General features: G+C 39.9%; 1 protein-coding gene across 4 annotated transcripts in view; it reads right to left on the reverse strand.

Annotated features, from left to right (window-relative positions):
• Positions 1-18,534, reverse strand: part of RASGRP1 (RAS guanyl releasing protein 1) — a 39,347-nt gene extending 20,813 nt beyond the window's left edge. The window contains exons 1-5 of one of the 4 annotated variants that reach the window (XM_032111191.1): positions 18,123-18,533; positions 17,119-17,246; positions 15,661-15,830; positions 2,211-2,316; positions 24-86 (exon numbers count right to left, since the gene is read on the reverse strand). In XM_032111191.1, coding sequence (XP_031967082.1) covers positions 24-86; positions 2,211-2,316; positions 15,661-15,736 — 245 coding nt within the window. In that variant the 5' untranslated portion in view covers positions 15,737-15,830; positions 17,119-17,246; positions 18,123-18,533. Of the gene's footprint in view, positions 1-23; positions 87-1,499; positions 1,574-2,179; positions 2,317-15,660; positions 15,831-17,008; positions 17,077-17,118; positions 17,247-18,122 lie in introns of those variants that run through there. The other 3 variants (XM_032111190.1, XM_032111194.1, XM_032111192.1) reach the window with 3 other exon arrangements.
• Between the last annotated feature and the right edge of the window lie 4,268 nt (positions 18,535-22,802).

Raw genomic sequence — 22,802 nt, forward strand, 5'->3', positions numbered from 1 at the left:
ATAGCTACCAAGAATATACTTACCTCACAAAATAGCATATCTTTACACACTGCATGGAAGAGTTATTTTCTAAAGCATTAAGATAGGTAGAAAACTGTTAAGGAAAACCACATCCATTCACATAAGATGTAAAATGTAACATGCTCGATGCTTCCTGTAAGCAATAAGAATCATCCTGCTGATGGCAAATATTATATCAGATTAAGGTTTACATAAGTATATACAAAGTATATCCCAAGGTTGTTACTGAAGTTTATTGCAGCTATGACTATGAGCAACATTGATGCAGTTGCCAGAGTACTGAGCAGTGTTAAGTAGTGCAGCAATTCTGTTTTTCACATGTTTCTTTACAGCATGCCTCTCATAAAACTCGCACTGACACATCTCATGATCATTGAAATAGTAATACCAAATTTATCAATCACTGCGTTTATGAAGAAATCCTTTTCAGCTAATTCACTGGAGCTTTAAAAAAAAAAAAAAGCTATTATTTTCTATTTTCTGTTAAACATAACTAGTTGTAGACAATGGTAGAGCAAAATGTAACATGCCTCTCCACAGTAACCTCACCTTCCTAGCTATGCAACAGTTTTCATTTGATTTGCTCTGACAACTGAAAGAAACACCCATATTCTTAGTCTATTAGCTCTTTAAAACATGTTCTGATATTGTAGCCAGTGTCTGTTTGTTGCAGTGACCCAGCAGTACTGCATTATCTGTTGAAGACACGGAAAACCTATTTTGAAAAGGTATTATGCATGTCTTGATTCTGTAATGGAGATGACACATACATTTGCAGGCCTGAAAAACATAATTTAATGAAAATACCTTGTGGATCCACTCAAACTCTGACTGAAACTAACTGCAGCCTAAATCTACCACAGCTGAGGGCCCAAGCCATCTGCCCTTTAACATTAGGCTGACTATAGAACTGGTGAAGTCTAAGTAAGTTCTCAAATATCTTTAAAGGCTCTTCTCTGAATGTCTAAAAAATTAGATGACTTACAAAGAACTTGTAACCACCCAAAATCACCCATGTAATTTAGAGGATGGGAAAGGGTGAAACTGGAACATTTGCAAGGTTTTGCAAAACACAAGAGCTCAGACTACTTGATCCATTCAAAATTGTCTTTAACTTTCAATGTCTTTACAAGGAGCTATACACAGAGTTAAAAACCAAGCTTGCAAAATATGGAAGTCTGATAAAAGTTTGAACTGCTCTTCTGATTGCAGAATATGTTCCATCTCAGAAAGATGCAAGCACTGACTTTGCTTCATTTTCCAAGAGCCCACAAGCCTAAGTTAAATGCAACACTACACCACAGCTGCAGCTTTGCACATTTGATCCAACACCTGTGATTAGAGAAGCACCAGGACGGACAGTCCTGCTACAGACAGACAGTCAAAGCTGCAGTAAAGCTCTGTTGTCAAGGATGCTGCTTGTAAATGCCTGTAAGACACAGTTTGAGGAAAGAAAGGATTATTAAATTGAATTGTACCAAAACTGGATGGAGATTCTTAGCATGACCGGTGTCCTTCCTGTACTGTGCTCATCTAATTAGGAGTAAGCATTCTGTAAAGATAAGAAGACAGGTAACATATTCCACAATTAAAAATTGCAAAGAAAGGCTAGTACTGTGAATATGATCTAGTAGCTACATTGCGAAAAATCTAATGAGCCAGAAACACACATATATGAGTCCAGGCAGACAACTCAAAATGGGAACAAATAGAAAGGAAAAGCTTATGATTTATTTCAGCAATTTTGAGTGTGTGTGAGAGAAGTAATTTTTGTTGAAAATTATCATATCCAGATGATACAGTTTTGTTCTTTCCTCTTCGACTTGATGGTGGACAGAGAGAGAAATGCGTCTGTGACTTAGGCCCAGGTTCACAGTGTCTAACTGAGGTGCCTACATTAATCTAACACCTGATAGGTATTCTCTCCACAGCCAACAGAGGGTGATTGATCCTAATTAAAGCCTGAACTGCAGTGTCATCTTTTGCTCTGTGTATAACAAACTAAACCAGACAAACAAAAAACTCCAACCCTAAACCAAACAAAAGCACACCATACAACCAAAAAACTGTAAACAAGTATACAATTTAATTAGTGGCATACTAATACACCCATAGATTAAATATCCTCTACTTACCCATCTCAAACTTGTCAAGTTACCTTAAAAGCAGGTGAAAGTTACAAAGGATATAGATCAACGAGTTTCTGAAGCATGTCTGCAGAGGAGATGATAAACTGATGCATGGCCAGAATTATTTTCAGCAGCTGGTTGTTTTGACATGCATTTCCTTCTAAATCTGAAAACAAAAAGGATTATTCATATTGAAATCTTGCTATACCTTCATAAACAATTTGCAACAGGCTTTTTCAGAATCCTAATTCCAATCAGGTCTGTTCATGTATGCTATTTCAAAGATAGCAGTAACTTACTAATTTAGGAAGCGCATCATTTCTCTGGTGAGAGCCATATAACAACTACTATATTTCACTACCATGTTTGGAAGACCCTTAAAAAATTAAAACAAAAAAAAAGGAAAGAAAAGAAAAAGGAAAGCAAAAAAGCAACTGTGTGTCAAAAGCACTCAGAATACCCAGATAATTATACGCAATGATCTAAGCCCAGCAAGGCACTTAAATGCTTTAGGCATACGAATATAAACTTGGAAACAAATCACTGAACTGCAAAGCAAAAGAATTCAGCTACTGAGCCATGTCAGGCAGTTACTGGTATGACTAAATATTCTCACGCAGTATTCTCAAGCAATATTCTCAAGTGTTTGTGAGGCTTTTTGTACAGATGACATATATAATACCAAAGTACACACACAGGATAGCATTTATACATAGATGCACATGGAATGAGACACAACATATGCTGGAAACCCAGAGGTTAATCTGTGCATACCCCCAGTGGTGGACCTAAATGTCCTGAACTATGCATTACAAGGATTTCAGCTGAAGAAGGTCTTTAGACTACATGTCTCTTCTTGGTCTTGTGGGGTTTTTTTCCTATATTCCAAAAAGATCAAGGAAATGAAATGTAGCAGAACACTTTAAAAAGCTTCCATTCCTGCAACAAACAGTAGTGAAAGTGTTTGTAAATATTAACTGACGATGTTCTCCCACAGCCTGTCATAAGAAAACCTACGTAGCTTGAATTGGACTTTGACACTCTTTCAAACACAAAAGAAAATGTATCTTTTTTGAATAATTTTTAATAGATTAACCTCTAAGGGGATAAATGTAGTTATCTCTTTAAAAAGCAATAGCAGGAACAAGATACAGAAGCAAAGCACAATACAGCAAAATGGAAGAGGGATGTGAAACAGGAGATTTGCAGCATAAGAAATGGCATTTATTGCTAGAGAAGGCAGGGAGAAGGCACTTTAACTTGCACATCACCAACGTTAAACTTAGCCCATTTGCAAAACAAGATAACCCACAGCAGTTACTAGGCGAGAATTTCCATGCCGTTATACAGGAAGATATCAAATGTATCCCTCTTCAGTGATATGGGCAAGGGGAAAGTCTGCCTGTCCTACAGCCCCATATATGAGAGCAGTATAGACCCCAAGTAACAGGAAGTTCTTGATCTGCCTTTTGGCTTATGCTACAAGTTCTCAGTTTTACAGCATGAACCAAAGTTTATGTGTTCCTTGTTTGCATTCACACATAATTTCACTCCTTTAGTGAAAGAATCCTTTGGAGATATAAACTGCCTAGGTATTACAGAATGCGCACTGAGGGCAAACCAGCAAGTTATTCAGCTAGAGAAGTGGGAAATTTGCAGAGGAAGGCTAGGACATCAAGAATAAATACTTATTCAGGCCTTTAGTATCTGGCATTTTGTACTCTTTGAGTGTCTTCAGGAAGCGTAAAATTATTTTAGGCCTTGCACACAGAGGCCTGTATCAATTTTCATCCTTTGACAAAACTTGGTGTTCTGCCAGAAGCTCCATCCACCAGCTCCTGTTTAAGCAGGAAAGCAGTTCAGTTTATGCTTAATTTGGAAGCCCAATAGATACGTGCACACATACTATTAAGAATATACAGCTTCTCAAAAATGTTCAATATAGATCATTTCCAGACAAAGGCAAAAAATAACACTCTTTCTCTCTTAGCATTTTCACTGTGTGTATTCCAAAATCCTCTGCTATGACATAACACAGGTACCGAGGTTGGCCCCAGGTTCCCAACTGACTTTTTGTCGTCTAGAAGGTCTATCTTCCATTTTACCTTTTTCATGTCACAAAGGTGCAGAGAAAAACAGTATGTTCTGCCTACTATTAGTGATTAGGTCAACACATTTATGGTATTTTCCTTCATAATAAAAGTGTATTTATGCTTCACCACATCCAGACCAAATTATCTTGCAACTGAGATACCCTTTATTACAATGACATGCAATTATTTTGCACACATTAAAGCAATACTAGGTTTTGGGCTATCTGTTCTCTCATCTAACTAAAAGGTTCACCTTCACAAAGAAAACATTGTATTAATGATGGCTTAAGAAACAAAACAAACACTCTGCAAAAAGAAATCTAAAGGTTCCCAGTACAGCTGAGCACTGAACAGCAAGACTGCATGGAACTGGAGCAGCACACAATTTTATGGTAAAGCATCTTTGTGCAAATGGTGGAGCCAGTCAGAGGGCTTTCCTGACTGTGCTGCAAGCGTGCCTCTGAATGCCTCTGCAGCATTCTCTTGAACCCCCAGCAGTTTGTTTCAAAATTCTGAGACTCCTTTTCATTTCCGTTTGTATACCTGCTTCTAACCACACAGCCTACTGAGCAAAACCACTGAGTGAACACTAACCAAAGTGGGATGGGTGTGTTTCAGTTAAGTCAATTTACATTAAAGAAAACTGCAAATTACTGTGTAAGCCTTAGCTTTGTCTCGCTGCAGCAAAATACAAACAACCAACTGGTTGAATGCTTTTCTCCTGTAAATTCCCTTATTGTACTGAGATTTTTAATAAATGTACTCTGAAACAAACAAGAAAGCAGAAGTTGAATAAACTTTTCCAGCATTTAATTCCGTGAGTGAAAGCACAGTGACAGTTAATGATAAGTATTTTATGATCTACATAGCAGCACAAAGCCACTAAAGACTACAATTACAAAAGTCCCATTTCTTATGTGAGACTCAGAACACACAAGGGTAAGAACATTCTAATCTAGGCCCATCAGCCACTCTACTGCATGATCCAGTGAGTGACTTCTCGTAATCCATGATTTAGAAACAGCTTAAATATTGCTTGTTCCTTGAATGCTTTAGAGTAACAAATTACTCAAAAGTCAGTAAGTAGGGCCTTAAGAGCAAACTATCTGCTTTTCACCAGGTCCCGGTGGCCAAGAGTCTGTGGTAAATATACTTAACAAAAAGAATATGTTCAGTAGACAAGATCGCTGTACTGAGACCTTCCCTCCCACTCACGAATGCAATTGATAAGGCAATTAATAATGCCAAGGATGTCTTAACCAAACTGAATTTTGCAGGAAAGAGAAGTTAGCTTTTCTAGGTCTAAAAGGCCTTTATTTCATAAGCACTGTATGTATTTCATAAGCAGGTTCCAACTGTATCACCTAGAGTATAATTTGAAATGAATCAGAAGTGAATCACAGAGCACTGACATCACATGATCAGTGACTAAGCTACTAAGAACACGAACAACTTCTTGTAAACTCCCTTAAGACTTCCAGTGGTTATCAAAAAGTGGCACCAAAAACAATCTAGTGCAGGAAAGCATCAAGCAATTGCCAGAAGTTCAGTGCAAAGCTGAAAGTCGTGGTTTGCTATTCTGATGTGCTACACAGAATTCTTCAAGACTTCTGCAATTTTTTTTTTCTGGTAGTTTAAAGAAGATGGTGCGGGGATGGTGCTATAAATGTCTGCAAAGATTATTAAATCAACGTGTGACCTGAAAATTGAGGGAACTTACGTTCTTAAGATCTCAAGGTCTCAAAGACCTTGATGAAACACACAGACATGTATGAAATATGCAGATACATGTGGGAGCACATGGTAGAGTTTAGTGACTGAACTGAAACAGCCATAAGTCAATGCATCTGCCCCACATGCAAGGTGCAGTACTGCAAGATAACCTAAAAATGGCTGGAAGCAACCAAAACTAAATAAAATATTTCATGAGTATTTTGTAGATACTCTCCGGAAATTCCCTTTACGGACAGGAAACACTGTTCCTCTTTAGCTTAAAACTTACGCAACCCATAGTAGCCTTCTTACTCCAGGCTTATTACTTTTGCTCTGGTATTTGATATCCTCTAACAGAGCTAGTCATTTAACTCTCTTCATTAAATTGAATACATTTGGTCAGAATCAGATTTGTAAGAAGCCATCATTCTCCTTATCAGTTATGACACCATTATGGAGGGTCAGCAAGCAGATTTAACTTAAACTAATTTTTTAATGACAGCTGAAAGCTCAGTTGATGGCAGAAATCAGGGCTAGGAGCTAATATATTCTATTTTGCTGCTCCAATGCAGGATCAGCTTTCTCAAAATCATGCTTCAGAACCAGTTTAATTTGGTTTTAAAATTCTACAGTGATGAGGACTTCACAGCTTTTGTAGGTGACTTACTGCAACACTTGAGCTTCCTCATCATTTAAGAGTGCTCCTTTCTGTCCAATCAAATATTTCAGGCAACCTGGGCTGCTAAAGCCCAGATTCCAGCAGACACAAAAAAAATTTCCCTTATCAGTATATTTTCTCTGTTTAAGGGCTGCTTTCCTCATCTACTTTCTCAGCTAAGAAACACCAAATCTATGATTTTTTTATTCCTCAGAGGCCAGGTTTTCTAGCTCTCTGGTCAACTTTGATGTTGTTTTCTGAACCCTTTGTAGCTCACACCATTATGAAGCAAACCTGAATACAGTACTACAGAGGAGATCTTAGCTCCAGAGTTAGAATATTATTTTTTATATCCTTTACATAATACCTTTATATACACATACATTTTAATGTAAGTAAATGTACACGTACAATGCATATACAGAAAATAGGAAAGCACACACGTCCATCTATGCACCCACTTAAGAGTTTCTGCAGTGATATGGTATCATTAAACCATTTCCAGCTTTAAAGTCCATCTTCACAACGAGATCCTTTCCTGCAGAAATGCTGCATATTAAGGATTTTATCATACTGTTTTTACAACTGATTAAGTAGAACTTTGTACTCATCCTTAGCAAATTTTTCTTTATTTCAAATCATTATCTTAAGTGCTTAATATCTTTCAGAAAGAATATAACTTAATAATAATTAGTAATAACTTAAAAAGATGACACAGTAATTAAGTAATAGAACACTTTTTTAGTTTTAGCTGCAGCAGAAAGCAGGTGGAATCTTGAGCTCTCCAGCTTACATTTAGTTCTGTACAGGATGGTGGTGCTCCCCCTCAACAAGAGTGACATGATGTTTAGCAGACAGCACCAAAAAACTTAGCAAATTGCACTAAAGTTTTGGTTTGGTCTGTTTGTGTCTTTTTAAATTGGATTATTGTCCATACATGCTTGCAACTATTGAGTTATACATAATTTATTTACACAAGTAATTGATCTTAGGAAGAAAAACTCCAAAACTAAGCTTAGAAGAAATCAGTATTTTCCTGAGAGGAAAGAACTGCACTATTTTGTGATTAATCCTGCACCAACAGCTCTCTAAACAAGCCAAGTAAACACAGATGTTAGAAGAAACCCCCTAAACTTGGTGTTTCATTAAGTCTACTCCCTTTAAACTCCGTACAGAATAGAGGAGGAGGAACCCACTCCTGCTCCTCCAAATACTCATAAACAATGCAGATATATCCAAGACAAAAGAGAGCATAATATGCATCCAAAAAGAATTAAGACTGTTCTGTGTCAGGGTAGGGAACATTAGGGGACAAAAGTCTCCAGGGAAAACCATTACCCTCACTCAGAAAGCTACATTACCATTACCCTCTTTTGGAAAGCTACATCTTGCAGAAAGAGCTCTAGGTGGGTAATTCTTTGAAATGAAAACAAGGAGATAAAAGCTCTTGTCAAAGGGAAATGGGATGATTTTCAGAAACTAAAGTGTAGTTTAAGAGAAACCAAATGCAATGTGGGTGGAAAGCATTCCATTAGCCTTGGATATTCAGATGAGGTACATGTAAGAAGATAAAAAGTTTGCACACACGGACGCACACCACACATCATTCTACAGCATATTTAAAATATTGATTTTAGCAAATTTAGATGCAAACTTTTTAATCAAACAGTCTTTTCTCCAAAGCCTACAAAACATAATTTGAGCATTCAAAACTTTTTCCAAAGCTTTAAATCATGATACTGGAGCCATGTGCATTTTTTGAGCTGCAGACAACTCTTGAATAATTCAAGTGCAATGCTTGGCAACACAGCTGTTCTAGCATAAGCACTGAGGGATAGGACCAAACAGACACCCAGAAGAGAACCAGAAACTTCTGAGGGCAGTGTCACTATCTGACCATTGAACCCAGATGTGTGCTTAACCCCTTCACATCCCACAACCACAGTGCTTTACAACATGCTTCCCTCTAACTGCGTGATTGATCCAGGGGCAGCTGATCATCACATCCAAGGAAGCATGAAGCCTGTCCCATCCAAAGGTTCAAACTGGAACACACTGGTAGACACCAAGCTGCTTGCCTCTCAAGGGCTTGAAGAAGTTTCACATCGCTTGGGTACCAGTTCCTGACCTTGATTTTCATTACTGGTGCATGCTGCAGCTCTAATCCTGTTCTAGTATTCCTGACTTACCTTTCTAGTCTTTGCTTTAACTTGTAGGTGTATTTCTGGAACTGGTGTTTACTCTCTATGGCAAATTAGCTCCTAACCCAGCAGCTGGGGATGCCTTCTCACACTGCCCCACCAGTGAGGAGCCTGGAGAGAAACAGCCAAGACAGCTGACCCCAACTGACCAATGGGATATTTCATGTCATATCATGTAATGCTTAGCATTTAAAAACAGGCTGCAAGTTTGTCAGGGCTGCTGTTGCTTGGGAACTGTCTGGGTATCAGCTGGCTGGTGATGGGCAATTAGAGTATTTTGCATTGCTAAATAAAAGTTATACTGATTTTTCCTGAAGTTATATTTAGAGGCCTGGAGATAGAATTTTCAGTCGTATCCCTGTGGTAAATATAAGTAAATAGGAGACTGCTTTATAAAGAAAAAAGTCTAAGTTTTATTTTGTTTTTTTTACTTACTTCTTGGCTTTGGAAAATTATATTGAAAAAACTGAAGTCAAATTAGCTAAAGAGAACTTTAAAAAATATATATAAACATATCTAAAGTTCCTTTTCTTTGGGAAATTTTTTTCACAGACATCAGGTTAAAAAAGAAATCATATTCATTTTGGTACAACCACAATTAACTTTAATAGTTAGCTAAACAGCACTTAGAATTCTCCAGAGCAGTAACTACTTTTCTGTTCCCACAATGTCATACATTCTACAGAGCAGTAATGACTCCTCTGTTCCCACAATGTCATTAAATGATCATTAACATAGTTTCTGTTGCCAAGCAATAGTAAGGTTTCTGCACTGTATTTGACCAAATAGCACTCAGATTACTTAACACACAATGATCAAGAGCATTTTCATACAGAACAGCATCATGAATAAAATTTAACTACTCTGGGGGGGAATTGGAGACCTCAACATTCAGCCCAGGCTTCAAGAGCAAAGGATGGAACCCTGCAAGTCTGTGCAGCATGAGACAAAAACAAATGATTTTTCAGGCAAACCTAAGAGGAAATAAAGCAAATGGTCACAGTCGCATTCTGTGGGTGTGCATATGCCTTGAAAGAATTTATTGCCTTTGAAAAAGAATTCTGTATTAGAATTCATTATATAGTAAATTTGATAAAAGGATAAACTCATTAACTGAACTGTGATTGTTTTAGTAGTTAATTGTATGTTTGAACTAGACTGGAAGAATGTATTTATGTTACAAGTAGAATGGGTTTTTCCAGATAACTGAAATGGGAAAAACTGGATAGTTTTCATTTTTTCTGTATTTAGAGGAGAAGATGTCTACAGCCCTAAAGAGTGAACTCTAACTTGCTTGTGTTGTTGTTTGTGAGATGGATGCAATATGTAGCTGGCTCTCAAAGAATTCCTAAGACTCAATATGTTTTTGCATGGTATTGACATGAGCAATATAAAAACATTATCTGTTCACATAACTAGACAACTCAATAATGTAGTTATTTTTTATACCAGAAAATGTGAACTATGATTAACTTGGATCATTTTAGGCAGATTACACATAAGAGGCCACCAGCATCAGCACCTTTGTGAGATTTTTGATTTCGATGAAAACAATTCCATGGCATCTTTCATCCAGATTAGTCTGGATGTAGCTTCCAGAGTTTCTAAGGTTTGTTTACAAACATCTCACTTTACACACATTGAGACAACAGGCTAGTTAGCATGGATCAAACACTGCAGAACAACTTAACATCACAACCTGCTCTTAGACCTAGCTGTCTATGACTATTGCAACTATTAGAAGTTGCAAATTGCATTAGTTTCACATAAATTCTATTAAGAACACTGCTAATTTTTGAAATTATAATTTCCAACTTCCTTTAAGCCACCCATGGGTTAAAACTGACATATATGTATAAACAACTAGCTCCACTGCGAACAGTTTATTGTGGATGAGATTTCACATGGAATTACACTACATGGTCTCAGAAATATTTTGGTTGCTTTCCTAAAGCCCTTTACTTACATCTCTTTAAAGAAACCAAACACGAGGACACTGTACGGGGACAATGCATGTGACATGCATTTGAAGATTGTGTTTCTTAATTTCTTTTTAACTAAAGTGTCTGAATAGTAGGATAGGCATAGGTCATCCGTATGCTACGGAAAACACTTCCAGCACTCAAATGTAAGAGGCAAAGAGTAAGATCTTGCACTCATAGGTTAAGGACAGAAATACCTTCATAACAATAATATTTTGAGCTCTTAGGGACTTCTCAGCTTTTAAATGATCCTCAGATTTTTTTAGTGTTTGAATAAATAATGGCTTTCAAGCGCACTCTTGGAATTGTTTGTTGGGTAATTCTAAGTAACATTTCAGGATTTTACTGCAGACAAAACAAGGAGATATCAAATTGACACTATGTTGAAGACACATGTACTGATTGCATAAGAGTCTTTGAACACTTGTAAAAACAATTTAAACAAACATTTTGCATGGGCAAGGAAAAGGCCCCCTGACCCTACACAGTTTATAAGCTTGAATGCATGTTAAAATAGCTCAGTGGATCTTTGAAAGGTAAGCTTGTTTAAAAAAATAAGCACCCTTAAACCTTACCCTAGATTATAAAAGGTACATTTATAAGATAAAAACAGACAGTCAAAGGAAAGAAACAGGGGCCTCTTGCCATGCACTAACATACTGCGAAGTTACCAAAAAAAAATTTGTCTAGATCAGAAACTGACTTCACAACACACAGTTAGAACTTCAAGTTCACAGTAGCACGAGGATGCTCTAGGGTGATAAACGTGATGAACATTAGCAGATATAAAGTTAACAAATTACGGTACCCAGTGAACACTGCCAATACATTTTTCCTCTCTGATCTGTAACACTTTCTGAACTAAATATATGCTATGCATTTATGCAGTCTCACAAAGATTACTGTAAGAACTAGGCATAAAAGTAAGGCTGTGTTACTAAGCATATGCTTCCTGTATTCTACTGACCTGCAAGCAAACAAGACCCTATTATGCTGGTTTCAACAACAAAGCTGATAGAGAAGTGACTTTAAAACTAGCAACAAAATAGGAAACAAAGCCATATCAACTTTCAGAGAACTGTCTGCCAGTGAAAAGTATATTTTTTCCAGGCATTTTATGTACTACATAATGGGAAAAAATGGATGTAGGGGGTTAAAGTCACTGTCCTATGTAAAATTCCACTCCAGAAACACAGTAACTAATGAAGATTTCCTGCAGAATAAATTATCTCCCTCCTGAAGCTGTCATATTCCAGGCCAAGATCTCTCAACTACTTCTTTGCTTCCCTGAAATTACAGCCCTCTTGTTGCCAATGGAAAAACTACTTCTAATTATCTATTTATGACCGTTTTGTTCAGAGTTATTATCTCTGATGTAGAGGTTGCACTGAATCTAATCTTTTTTGCAGTTACTGTATTTTCTAGTTTTTTTAATCATTTTACCCTACCTCCTGCTCTTTCTCCCTTCCTTCTTTCTCTTTTTTTCACCTTCTTTTCTAAGGCAATCACATGGGATGCATTTACTTGTGCTCTACAATTTTTCCTGTCAATCCAGATCACAGCACTAACACCATCCTCTAGCTACTTATAATGTTGGGAGGCCTTCCAATAGACATGGAACGTGTTTTGAATCACTGTCCTGTATAACTAGATCTCTTCTCTTAAAACCGATGAGACTGGTTTCAAGTGTCTACAGATCTTCTCCTAAGAGAGGACCAATACTCCTTTCTAAGACACTTCCTACCTTGAAACTCTTACCACGTTATTTTTTCCCCATACTCTTGCCTTCACTTACATCCTTGCTTTTTTGTTGCCTTTACTTTTGGCAAGTCATTTGCAGGATGATTCATCTCAGTCACTCTGATTCAAACTTTCATGGGACTTGAAGAAACCTCTACTTTTAGCATCTCCACATCATGCTATTGAATAAACACTGGTATAATGCTACTCTCTCAGATGTAGTGACCACCTACATGACTTCAGACTACCTCATATGACCCTCACTGTTTCTGTCGCTAAGGCACATGGCCTGTCCTTCAGCAGTCCAAGCTAAAGAAGACCAAATTTGAGAGGTGAAAGAGCACACACTAATCACCCCAAAGTAGGAATTTAAGTTAACTGCACTGACTAAGCTTTTAGATTATCTTGGCTCTCTGGACAAAGTCTTTCTACGAAATATCTTGGAATCTGTTTACAATACTGCAGCAAAGTTTAGTTGTCTCACTCTTAATTTCAATTTAGCATATCCCCTGCCTCCTTTCTTCTCCTAATCCATGTTGTAAGACAAGCTATTTATGCTTGTGTTCTTCACAGCTGTAAGCGTGTATTAATTCTTAATACCTTCTTTGCTAGACCTTCTTGTGATATTCTCTGCCTATACGGCAAAAGACTGCCAACCTCTCCTCACATACCATTGTTGACAGCAGCCTCTCTTACACACTATTTGCTTTTTCCAAGCCTGTATAATTGAGTCCAGGAACATAAACTCAGCTGCATCCATTACAGAGAAATTGTATTTGTACACATAACAGCAGCAAGTGCAGTATAATGTTAACCTCATGCAGCATATACTCTGAAATATGACACATCACCATCTCTATCTACTGCCTCTTGTCCTCCTTAAGATGAGACAGCAAATGAATCAAGGGCTTTTCCCAGGAAGTAAACTTCAAATGTACAATGTCTTGGGGAGATTCTGTACTTTAAACTTTTAAATAAAACTTGCTTGAATCACAATAATGACTTTATATAATAATATACAAAATATTATAGGTCAGCATATCCAAAACTGAAGATATAATCTCAGTCTAAGCAGAACTATTAGCATACAGGGTAGAAGATTTAGTTCAGCACTATGCACGGGAAGAAACTTGCTCAACCATTCATATCGCTTGTAATCATTCTGCAACTATGCTTTTTTCTCCCCATTTTGCTCCCTAACCCCACTCCTCTTCAAAATGCCAAATTAAAGTTTTTTTCACCTCTTCATTTATTGGCACAATAATGAGAATGATTTTTGCACTGTTTTTGTTGATACAAAGCTACAAGAGCCTTCTTTAATGAACTTCATTATGGAGGTTATCCAGAGTTTTAAAAGCTGTATTTTTATTTGAATACCTTAATGGGAAGTTCCAACATAGCATAAGAACATCCATAATGTCACAGAAGATGCATAAATACAGACACTATCATGGATTGCCCAATGAAGAGTCTAAAGCTCTGCAGCACACAACATGATTTTAGCAGCCCTTAGTGAGTTATAATGATGTTTGCTGACGCACTACAACCTTGCTCAACCTATGTACAGCTTGTCAAAGGTCAAGAAAACCCTATCTAATGGACTGCAGTAAGTTTTCTAGCTGAAGTATGAAACACTTAAGAAATATTCACGTGCATGTGTAGCTGAACTGCACAGGTACACTTGCTTTTCTTCATTACCTTAGTCCTTTTAATAAACTGATGCACAGGAATCTGAGAACACCTAAGCACGTCTATATTGCTATACAGAGTGTTAGCCAAAAATAATCTCCTACCCAGGGTTTCACCTACACTACTTAAAAACAATCACCTTAATAATTTTACTAGATTTTAATAATGTTACATTTATATTATTGTTTTTTCATTAAAATGTGGAAACATTAATATTGGTCAAGTAGTCACAATATTAAAACTGCCTAAAGGTCTTATGTTTTAGATATCTTATCCCCCTTCTATTGAACTGAAATTCATAAAAATATCAATCAACATTTGTTAAGGAATTAGGGCTTTATGGCAGTTCAGTGTCTTCACAGTAATGAATTGAGGAAGAAAAGAAGCAAAAAAGAAACAAGACATTACTGACGATTACATGTTTCACCAGCTTTTCACAGACATGCATTTCTCTGCACATTCTGATTAGAAGGCTTTAAAGTTTAAAAAAAATCGTTTCAAACAAATGTGAAAGATTAGTCATTGTTTACACAGTATTTATGCACTGTACCCGTAGATCAGCACGATGTGTTACTATTTAACTATATAGATAATTATTTTACAGCTGAGTGGGTCTTCAAGTACATTTATTTTCTAAGGACTACTTCTGAAACTAAGACTTTGCCACATATTCTTTGGGAGTAGCTCATAGCACTGAAAGACTCAGCATTAACAAACAGATGTGCTACTTACAAGCAAATTATTCAGAATCACTTTAAGAGTCTTTGGAAATAACATATTTTAATAATATTAAATATAAACACGTTTACTAATGAAAAAGTTGGAAAAGAAAACTAGGGATACATAGCTTAGGCAATGGTTATGTTTATCCATATTTCAATTCTTATTGTAAAAAGATGAATGGATAACCGATAGGCTCAAATAAAAAAATACAGTTGTGATTTCTGTTTGGATTCCTTCTCTTTTATAGAGAAGCAACTTTAACTCTATACTGATAATGCAAAAAGCAATCCAGTGTTATCTCACCTAGTATAAAAACAGCCCTTCTCGTTTAAAAAGGTTTAATATGAACATGTTGCTTACACGCATTACGAGAATGTTATTTCAATATGCAAAAATATAATGATTACTTTCTAAAACTTACAAAATTAGTACTTGAAGGAACAACAAAACTAGTCTCAGATGTATAGATGATTGAAATTTGTCTGTTTGCCTCAAGAAAAAGCAGTAGTTACACTAATCTCTTAGCATACATTACACACATATGCATAAACACATCCATCAACCAAAAATACAATCACCTGTAGCATAGACAATTCTTAGTTAACACCTTTCTTCTCCACCAATAAATCCTTTTAATTCACTAGTAAGGGATTTAAACATAGCCAGGACAGAAACAAATTAATATGACTCTAAAAACCTCCAGGCACTCACCAAAAGACTGAATGCAGGTTTCCAGAAGGTCTTCCAAAGTGGCTCCTTTGGCTAGGTGCCCCAGTGGCACCATCATGACCTGAGTATGATTTGAGAGGCTGGGACAGGGGCTGGTTTGCTGCAGCTCCAGTGCTGATTCAGGGGCAGTGCTGCATGCTTGGGCAGGTTGTCTAAAAGAAAGCACAATAGTGAAATAAATACAAGAAGATAGAGTGGCAAATTTTACACTGCATGGGAAAGGAGGAGAGATTTAAAGGACAATTAACTCCTTCTAGTTAGGGTGCTGAAAGACATAACCCTCCCACCTAATATGTACACCAAAGGGACTGCTCAGTAAGTGACTTTTTTTTAATTTTCTGCTAAATGTCAGTTGCAGAGCACATGGTTATAGAGCTCCCTGAATGATCTGTCAAGATTATCAGAAGTCTTGTCTCTTTGTCAAAGAGTGTGCAATAACCTACCACCATCCGTTTGTGTGGCCACCAAAAGTAAAGGAGAAGAAAATGTAACTATTAGACACATCAGAAAACACCAGACTAGCTTTATTAATTTAATTTGGAAAATCACTATTAAGTAAACAAAATATCAGCACAACCTCATAGTGGAGTATTTCACAGTCAAAACAAATACATTAATTGGCATCTATCCTGTATTACTCTTTCCTATTAAGTTGTTTTAAAATAGTATAGATGAGCAAATAAACATATTTAATAACAACCATAGATGAGACCAAAATAAAGGACATATCTAATTTTAGGCTTGTGTTTTGATCATATAATATCTTATATTTCAAGAGTGTGTTTGTTTATGGATAATATTAAATGCATGTTGCTTGCATACGTGTTCATATATCTCTATGAAATAGTAAATAGGAACAATATTGTATTGATGAAAAGTGATGAAACAGATTTGCCTGCAAATAACAAGAACCACTACAAAATCTGACTTGAGAGTGTAACCATACAGTTCACAAAAGAACAACAAGTACTGCCATTTCAATAAAACTTGGGTTTATTTCAGGGACTCCCGAAATTTCAGGGATTCTTTGGGTTTATTTCAGACACTCCACAGTCTTCCTAAACAAGTGACTCCAGCATCCTTAAGCTGCTATCTTAAGCTTTCACAAAACTTTTCTTGGAACACTATGCAAGACTCTATTAATCAGCTGACAGCCCCGGGAAGAAAAGGCACAGAAATTCATCCAGTGTGCGTATTACATACAGAGAGTAGAAGTAAATTCACAAACATCCCCGAACAGGCACTCCTGCATGAAGTTAAACATACGCATGCCTTATTAAGACAATCTGGACCCTACCTCATCCCCGTGAATGCACAGCCTTATCCTTACCTTTCTGTCTCATTTGAATCCTGGAAAAGCCTCAAAACTGACCATTGTGTCATTTACAACCCAACACTGATCCCAGGCCTCCATAGTTTCAAATTCAGGAAAATACACACCTGACCCTTCAGAGGCAGTAACCATCACTGAGCTCCGCCGTAGTTAGGCTGACGGTGCCCGACACGCAAATGTTCTCTTCCCTTCCCCCTTTCTCTCAATTTCCCTCTTAGCTTTGTGATCTGACTTCCTGTTCTCATATAAAAAGAAAAAGGGCCTGATTAACTTTCAGTGTTTTCTTTGTACAAGCTTAAGCCCCTCTCCTAGCTTTATTCCAATGACTCTTCAACACAGGACAGAGGATCCTAACAAGTAGTAACAAAGCAGGAGTTAAGGCCGAAGATATTTCAGGCTTTGGCAACGGGCTGGAGCAAACCTGAAGTTTCCACACCCGAAAAAAGTTTACAGTAATACTGTGGCCGACATGGCCACACTGGACAGGCAAAGCTCAGCCAGTGGCACCTCTGGCTGTTGCTTAGAACAGGTCCTCTCGCAGCAGTCACCCGACACGACAAAGAGACGAAAGCGGGATGAGGGGCAGTGGGGGGGCATCCACCCTGCATTTCCACCTTACGCTTGTGGCGGTGGGGAGGACATCACCAATAAGTGACCGTCCTCTCGCGGACTGACCCCGGAGCAGGTGCCGCTTCCCCGGCAGGGCGGTGAAAGCCGCGTTGCCGGCCCCTGGCCCGGCGGCCCCCGGCCGTGCCGCAGGTAACCGAGCCCGCTCCCGCTCAGCCGACACCGTAACGTGAGGCTCTTCCATCCCGCGCTGACCCGCCTGCCCGGCGCACCCTGCCATCCCGAAGGGTGAAACAAAATCCTCCCCCACACACCCCCTCCCGCGCTTCTTTCCTCTCCCTGTCCCACTCGGGAGGGCCCCAGCCGGCCCCCCCAGTACCACCCCCGAGCCCCACGGAAACCCCGCCAGCCCCGCCGCGGGGAGAGCCGCGCCCGCCCCACCGGGCACCGCACGCTCTCAGGCGCGGTGGGGTGACACCGACCCCGGTACCCGCCGCCGCGGGACGGGGGGCGACGGGGACATGAAGCAGCACGGCAAACTCACTGGTTTTCTCTCCTTTTGCCTAAGGTCCCCATGCCGGTTCCAGCCGCGGCTCCGCCGGCCGGCCGGCTCTGCCAGCAGCGCAGGGAGAGGGGCTCGCGGCGGAGGAGGCCGGGTGGAGCGGCGCGGCCCCGCGCATCGCCTCCTCCTTCCCGCCTCACCGCTCTCCCGCTCCCGTCTCGGGAGGAGTCTGAAACCGATTCAAGTAGGGCAGCGACGGCGGCGGCGGCCGCCACCCGTGACGAGCGCTGGCGAAGATCTTATCGGCAGGAGGAAGTACTCAGCTGGGGCTGCTCTTCTCTGAAGCCGCCGGCTTTACCAGGTACCCACACGCGCTCCCGACTCTCACCGCCCGGCTCTAAAGCTGCCGCAACTTTTTTCCACGGTACCTCCTCGGCCCGGCAGGGCAGGTCCTGCCCTCCCCTCCTCTCTCCTCTCCTCCCCTCTCCGCCCCTCCGAGCAAGCTCCTTCCCCACGGCGGGCCGAGCTGCCGGGGCTCACGCGTGGCTGAGGCGCGCCAGCGGAGCTCGCCCGGCCGCGGCTGCAGCGTGGGGCGAGCGGCCGGCACGGCCCCTCCGCACCCAGCCCGGCGGGGCCTGGCGGGGCCCGGCTGACGGGGCGGTCCCGGGTCATTCTCCCCGTGGGACACGCGGCTGGCTCACCAAGTGAGCCTCTGTGCGATGCTGAGGTGGAGGCACAAAACTGAGATGCCCACGTTGACGATTGCCATTTTAAAGGCTTAACCTTACAGTGTCCCTCTAGTTTAATTGAAGAGCAAGGAAAGAGGCCCCAGTGTTTTTCATGGTTCTTGTATCACGATTAGGAGTTTCTGAGAGCTCTTCCAACTCGATGTTGTCAACTTTTCCACTTCTGAGAAGAAATGGCCAGGCAAGAAATCTGAAGGGGAAAAGTTACCCTGTATCTTGTAACTGCCCAAATAGTCTTTTGTTGAGAAATACACTCAACGGAGCAGTGCAAAAGTACAGGGTCCCAGAGATGCTGCATTATCAAGATCTTGTTTTAGAGCTCAGTTTATGTTTTTAAACATTACTTAGTCATCATAATGCCAATGTGCCTGACACCAAGATTCACACGGATTTCATAAACTGATTCTTTAAGACTAACTGACAAGGTTCAGGTATTCAAAGTAATTTTCTGCCAACAACCAGGGCACATTTCTCTTCAGGTTTCCAAAATGATCAATTTTGCTCACTGGCTTTTCTCAGGCAGTGATAAATAGCATTATCACAACAGGGACTGGGGCAACCTGACTTTTGCTTCCAGGTAAAAGGAAACACCCTACATATTCCTGGCAATCACATTCAGTAGGTGACATTCTTTTTAGTGAGTTGTAAGCTCATTCCTAGCATAGAGCTTGAAGGTCACTGTCGTTTAAGAAACACAAATACAGTAATATATATCCAAGATCACGTATCTTGTGCTCTGTGGCAGCCGTGTTGTTAAGCCAATCTCCTGACTGAATTGTACTTCAGAGAACTACATCCCAGCCATCTTGCCTTTTTCTTTAACACTTTTTCCTTGAGAAGTTCACATGCATGCATGCATACACAAATAAATGGAGGTTTGAAAGAACAAGTGCTTTCCAGCTTTGTGGCCTGAAGGTAATCCATAAGTAAATCTTACAGTACACAATCTCATGCAAATATTCAGTTGTAAATTACATGCCCAGACAGCAGTCTGACATATTGATCCTTGAATGTGACATTCTCCAGTTGAAATGATCTCCTAGTGTAAAGTAGATTCATGCTTGGTTTGTCTTCTCAGAGGATCAGAGGTTTGCTCTGTGGAAAGGCAAGACATTTCTTCTATTCTCAGAGCTTCAATCAGTAGTTAATTGCTGTAAAGTATAACTTATGATCCAAAGGAGCCACACTAACAGTTGCAAGATGACAATGGCTAGGATGGACCATAGTGCTCCCAAGGGAACATGACCAGCTAGGCATTTTTGTACACTTGTGCTCAGATTCCTGAAAGATTTTGCAACAATAGTAACTTATAAATTGGATTTTACCATTAGAACCAAGTGAAAGAACCAACTTACTGCCTCAGGTCAAGCTGGATCTTTGGAGTTCAGCTGTACTTCAAGATACAAGTTTTTCCCTCCAAGTTACTGCAAGTCCACAAACATGGCTTGGCCTTGAATCAGAGTAAAAATAGTTTTCTTAAAGTTATGCTTTCAAATCTTATTTTAAGCTCATTCAATTTGCTATTTTTTCTGGGTCCATACCTGCTCCTTACAATGGGTCAACTAGTAGAGCATGTACTACCAAACAGTGGGTTGAACACAAAAATTAATCCAAGCAAAAAAATAAACTCACATAACCTAAATAAAAATTGTACCTGTTCTGCCATACAGTACTAATTATTTAATTCATTTCACCACCCACTCACATTAGCTCAACTGCTGCCACAACCAAACAGTGGCAAGAGAGCAAGACCACACATTTTTCCAGTAGCGTTCACTTAGATCTGTTTAACATAGATCATTGTAAAAGCACAGCCTCATTCTGAAAGCTTTTCTGTGTCCTTGTGGTGGGGGATCATGAATGAGGAGGTTCCTTGGCACTGACAGAGCATCTGATATGTGGCAGGGTGAGTCGACAACATTAGAGAGGCAAGCCAGGTAATATAGTATATGAAGCAATTCCAGAAAAGGAGAAAAGCTTGCTAACATAATTGGGAAGAAGAATAGCAAATAGAAACCTAAGAAGAGTCACTGTATGAAAAGTCAACACCTTTGCAAAATCTTACGCAAACGAGGTAGTAATCAGAGTCATTGGATTTAACAGATTGTCCTCAGTGAGAGCCTGCTAGCAATTGCACATGTAAAACTTCATCTGAAGTTTTTCTGTCCCGTATTGTCAGCCCTATTTAAGGTATCATCTAAATGTACTTCTCTGTTATAATTGAAGTTTGTAGCCCTTAAAACTCTTAAAACAGTTTGTTGGTGTGTTGATTTCTGTTAGAGCTAGTGGAGAGGTTCTTGTGTCTCTTCCAAGCCTGGGTCATCCCTTTTGATCAGGATGATCTAGGCTTTGGGTACATTCACCAATTTATCAGACATTTTCATTTTTAGAAAGTAGCAGAGTTTGTGAAGGTTTTGGTCTGATAACCCCATTGAGGTTATCAGACCTCGAGTAATTCTCTCGCTACTCTATACTTGCATTTCTTCTGTAAGGGTTGCTTCAGTTAAACATTAGCATCCACCAGTCAGCCTTTAGTTAAACAAGGTGAAAGAGAGCCACGACTAGAATTCATGAAAGCAGAAAAGGATAAGCTTAGAAAAACTGCCAGGACCTAGAGTAGAACATTGGATACTTGGACTTGCTGGATTTTGATTTTGCCATAGCATTTTTTGGGTTACTTGCCAGCCATGGATTCACCACCATTCTCAGTGAACACTCAGGCTGATTGTTACAGCTACGGTGAGTAAGTTTGTCCACTTCAAATGCCAAAGGTCTGTGGGATAGATTGAATGAGTCCAGTCCTAGTAATGACCCATGTAAGTGTAAACATGCTGCCACTTTATGGAATATCTGTGGGTTTTAGTCTTGGAAATTATAGGCAAGACATAGCTTGTGGGTAAAGGCAGTAACTTTTATCAGACCAACTGGCACAGTTAAAAAGCTACAAGATTTTGAGTAGACTTAAGGGTTTCTGTAGAGAATCTCAGAATCACACAATGTCTGAGTTTGGAAGGGACCTCAGGCCCAGCCTTCTGCTCAAAGCATGGCCAGCTGTGGGATGAAGCCTAGTTGCTCAGGGCTTTATTTAGCTGGATCTTGAAAGCCTCCAAGTCTGAAGGCTGCACAGCTTCTCTGACCAACCTGTTAGAATATCTGACTGATCTCATGGTTAAAAAAAACCCTTGAAAATTAAAAAAAAAAATCTAATTACTGTCTTTGCTTGTTTTGCTTTATTTGTTGTCTCTCATATTCCTGCTGTGCACTGCTGTGAAAAACCTGGCTCCCTCTCAATAGTATTCTCAAAAGTAGTCAATCTGCTCTTGCATCTCTCCTGAAGGCCATCTCTTCTCCAAGCTGAAAAGGCCCAGTTCCTTCAGCCTGTCCTCTCAGGACAAGTGCTCTGGCCTCCAACAATCTCAGTAGCCCTCTGGTGAAGGCAGTCCAGTTTCTCAATGTCGTTCTTGCGCTGGGGCACCCATAACTGGATCCATCTAGAGGTGGTGTAATCACTTCTCTCTGTGTGCTGGCTCTGTGCCTGTGAGCACAGCCTGGGGTGCTGTTGGCCCTCTCTGCTGTCAGGGCACACTGCTGGCTCGTGTGCAGCCTCTGCCTGCTTCCACCTCCTTTCCAGCGGTGCTGCTTCCCTGCTCACCAGTACCCAGCCTATATTGGTTGCAAAGGTCTCTTCCTTCCTAGGTGCAGAACTGTGCATTTGTCCTTGATCAGTCCATTTCTCCAGCCTGTCTAGGTCTCTCTGGGTGGCTGCCCTGGCCTCGAGTGTATTGAATTGTCATCCCAATTTGATGCTGCCTGCATCAGCTTGAGGGGAGAGCACTGCACCAGCTCCCCCAGCACTGCTGGTAACTGTTAAACTGGACAGGTCACAGCATAGACCCCTGTGCAACTCACTGCTGGTCTCCAGTTACAGTACAACATCTACCCCACGAGCCTGACCATTCAAACTGCTCTTCACCAG

The sequence above is a fragment of the Corvus moneduloides genome, chromosome 6 (assembly GCF_009650955.1).
Source record: "Corvus moneduloides isolate bCorMon1 chromosome 6, bCorMon1.pri, whole genome shotgun sequence".
Classification (NCBI taxonomy): domain Eukaryota; kingdom Metazoa; phylum Chordata; class Aves; order Passeriformes; family Corvidae; genus Corvus; species Corvus moneduloides.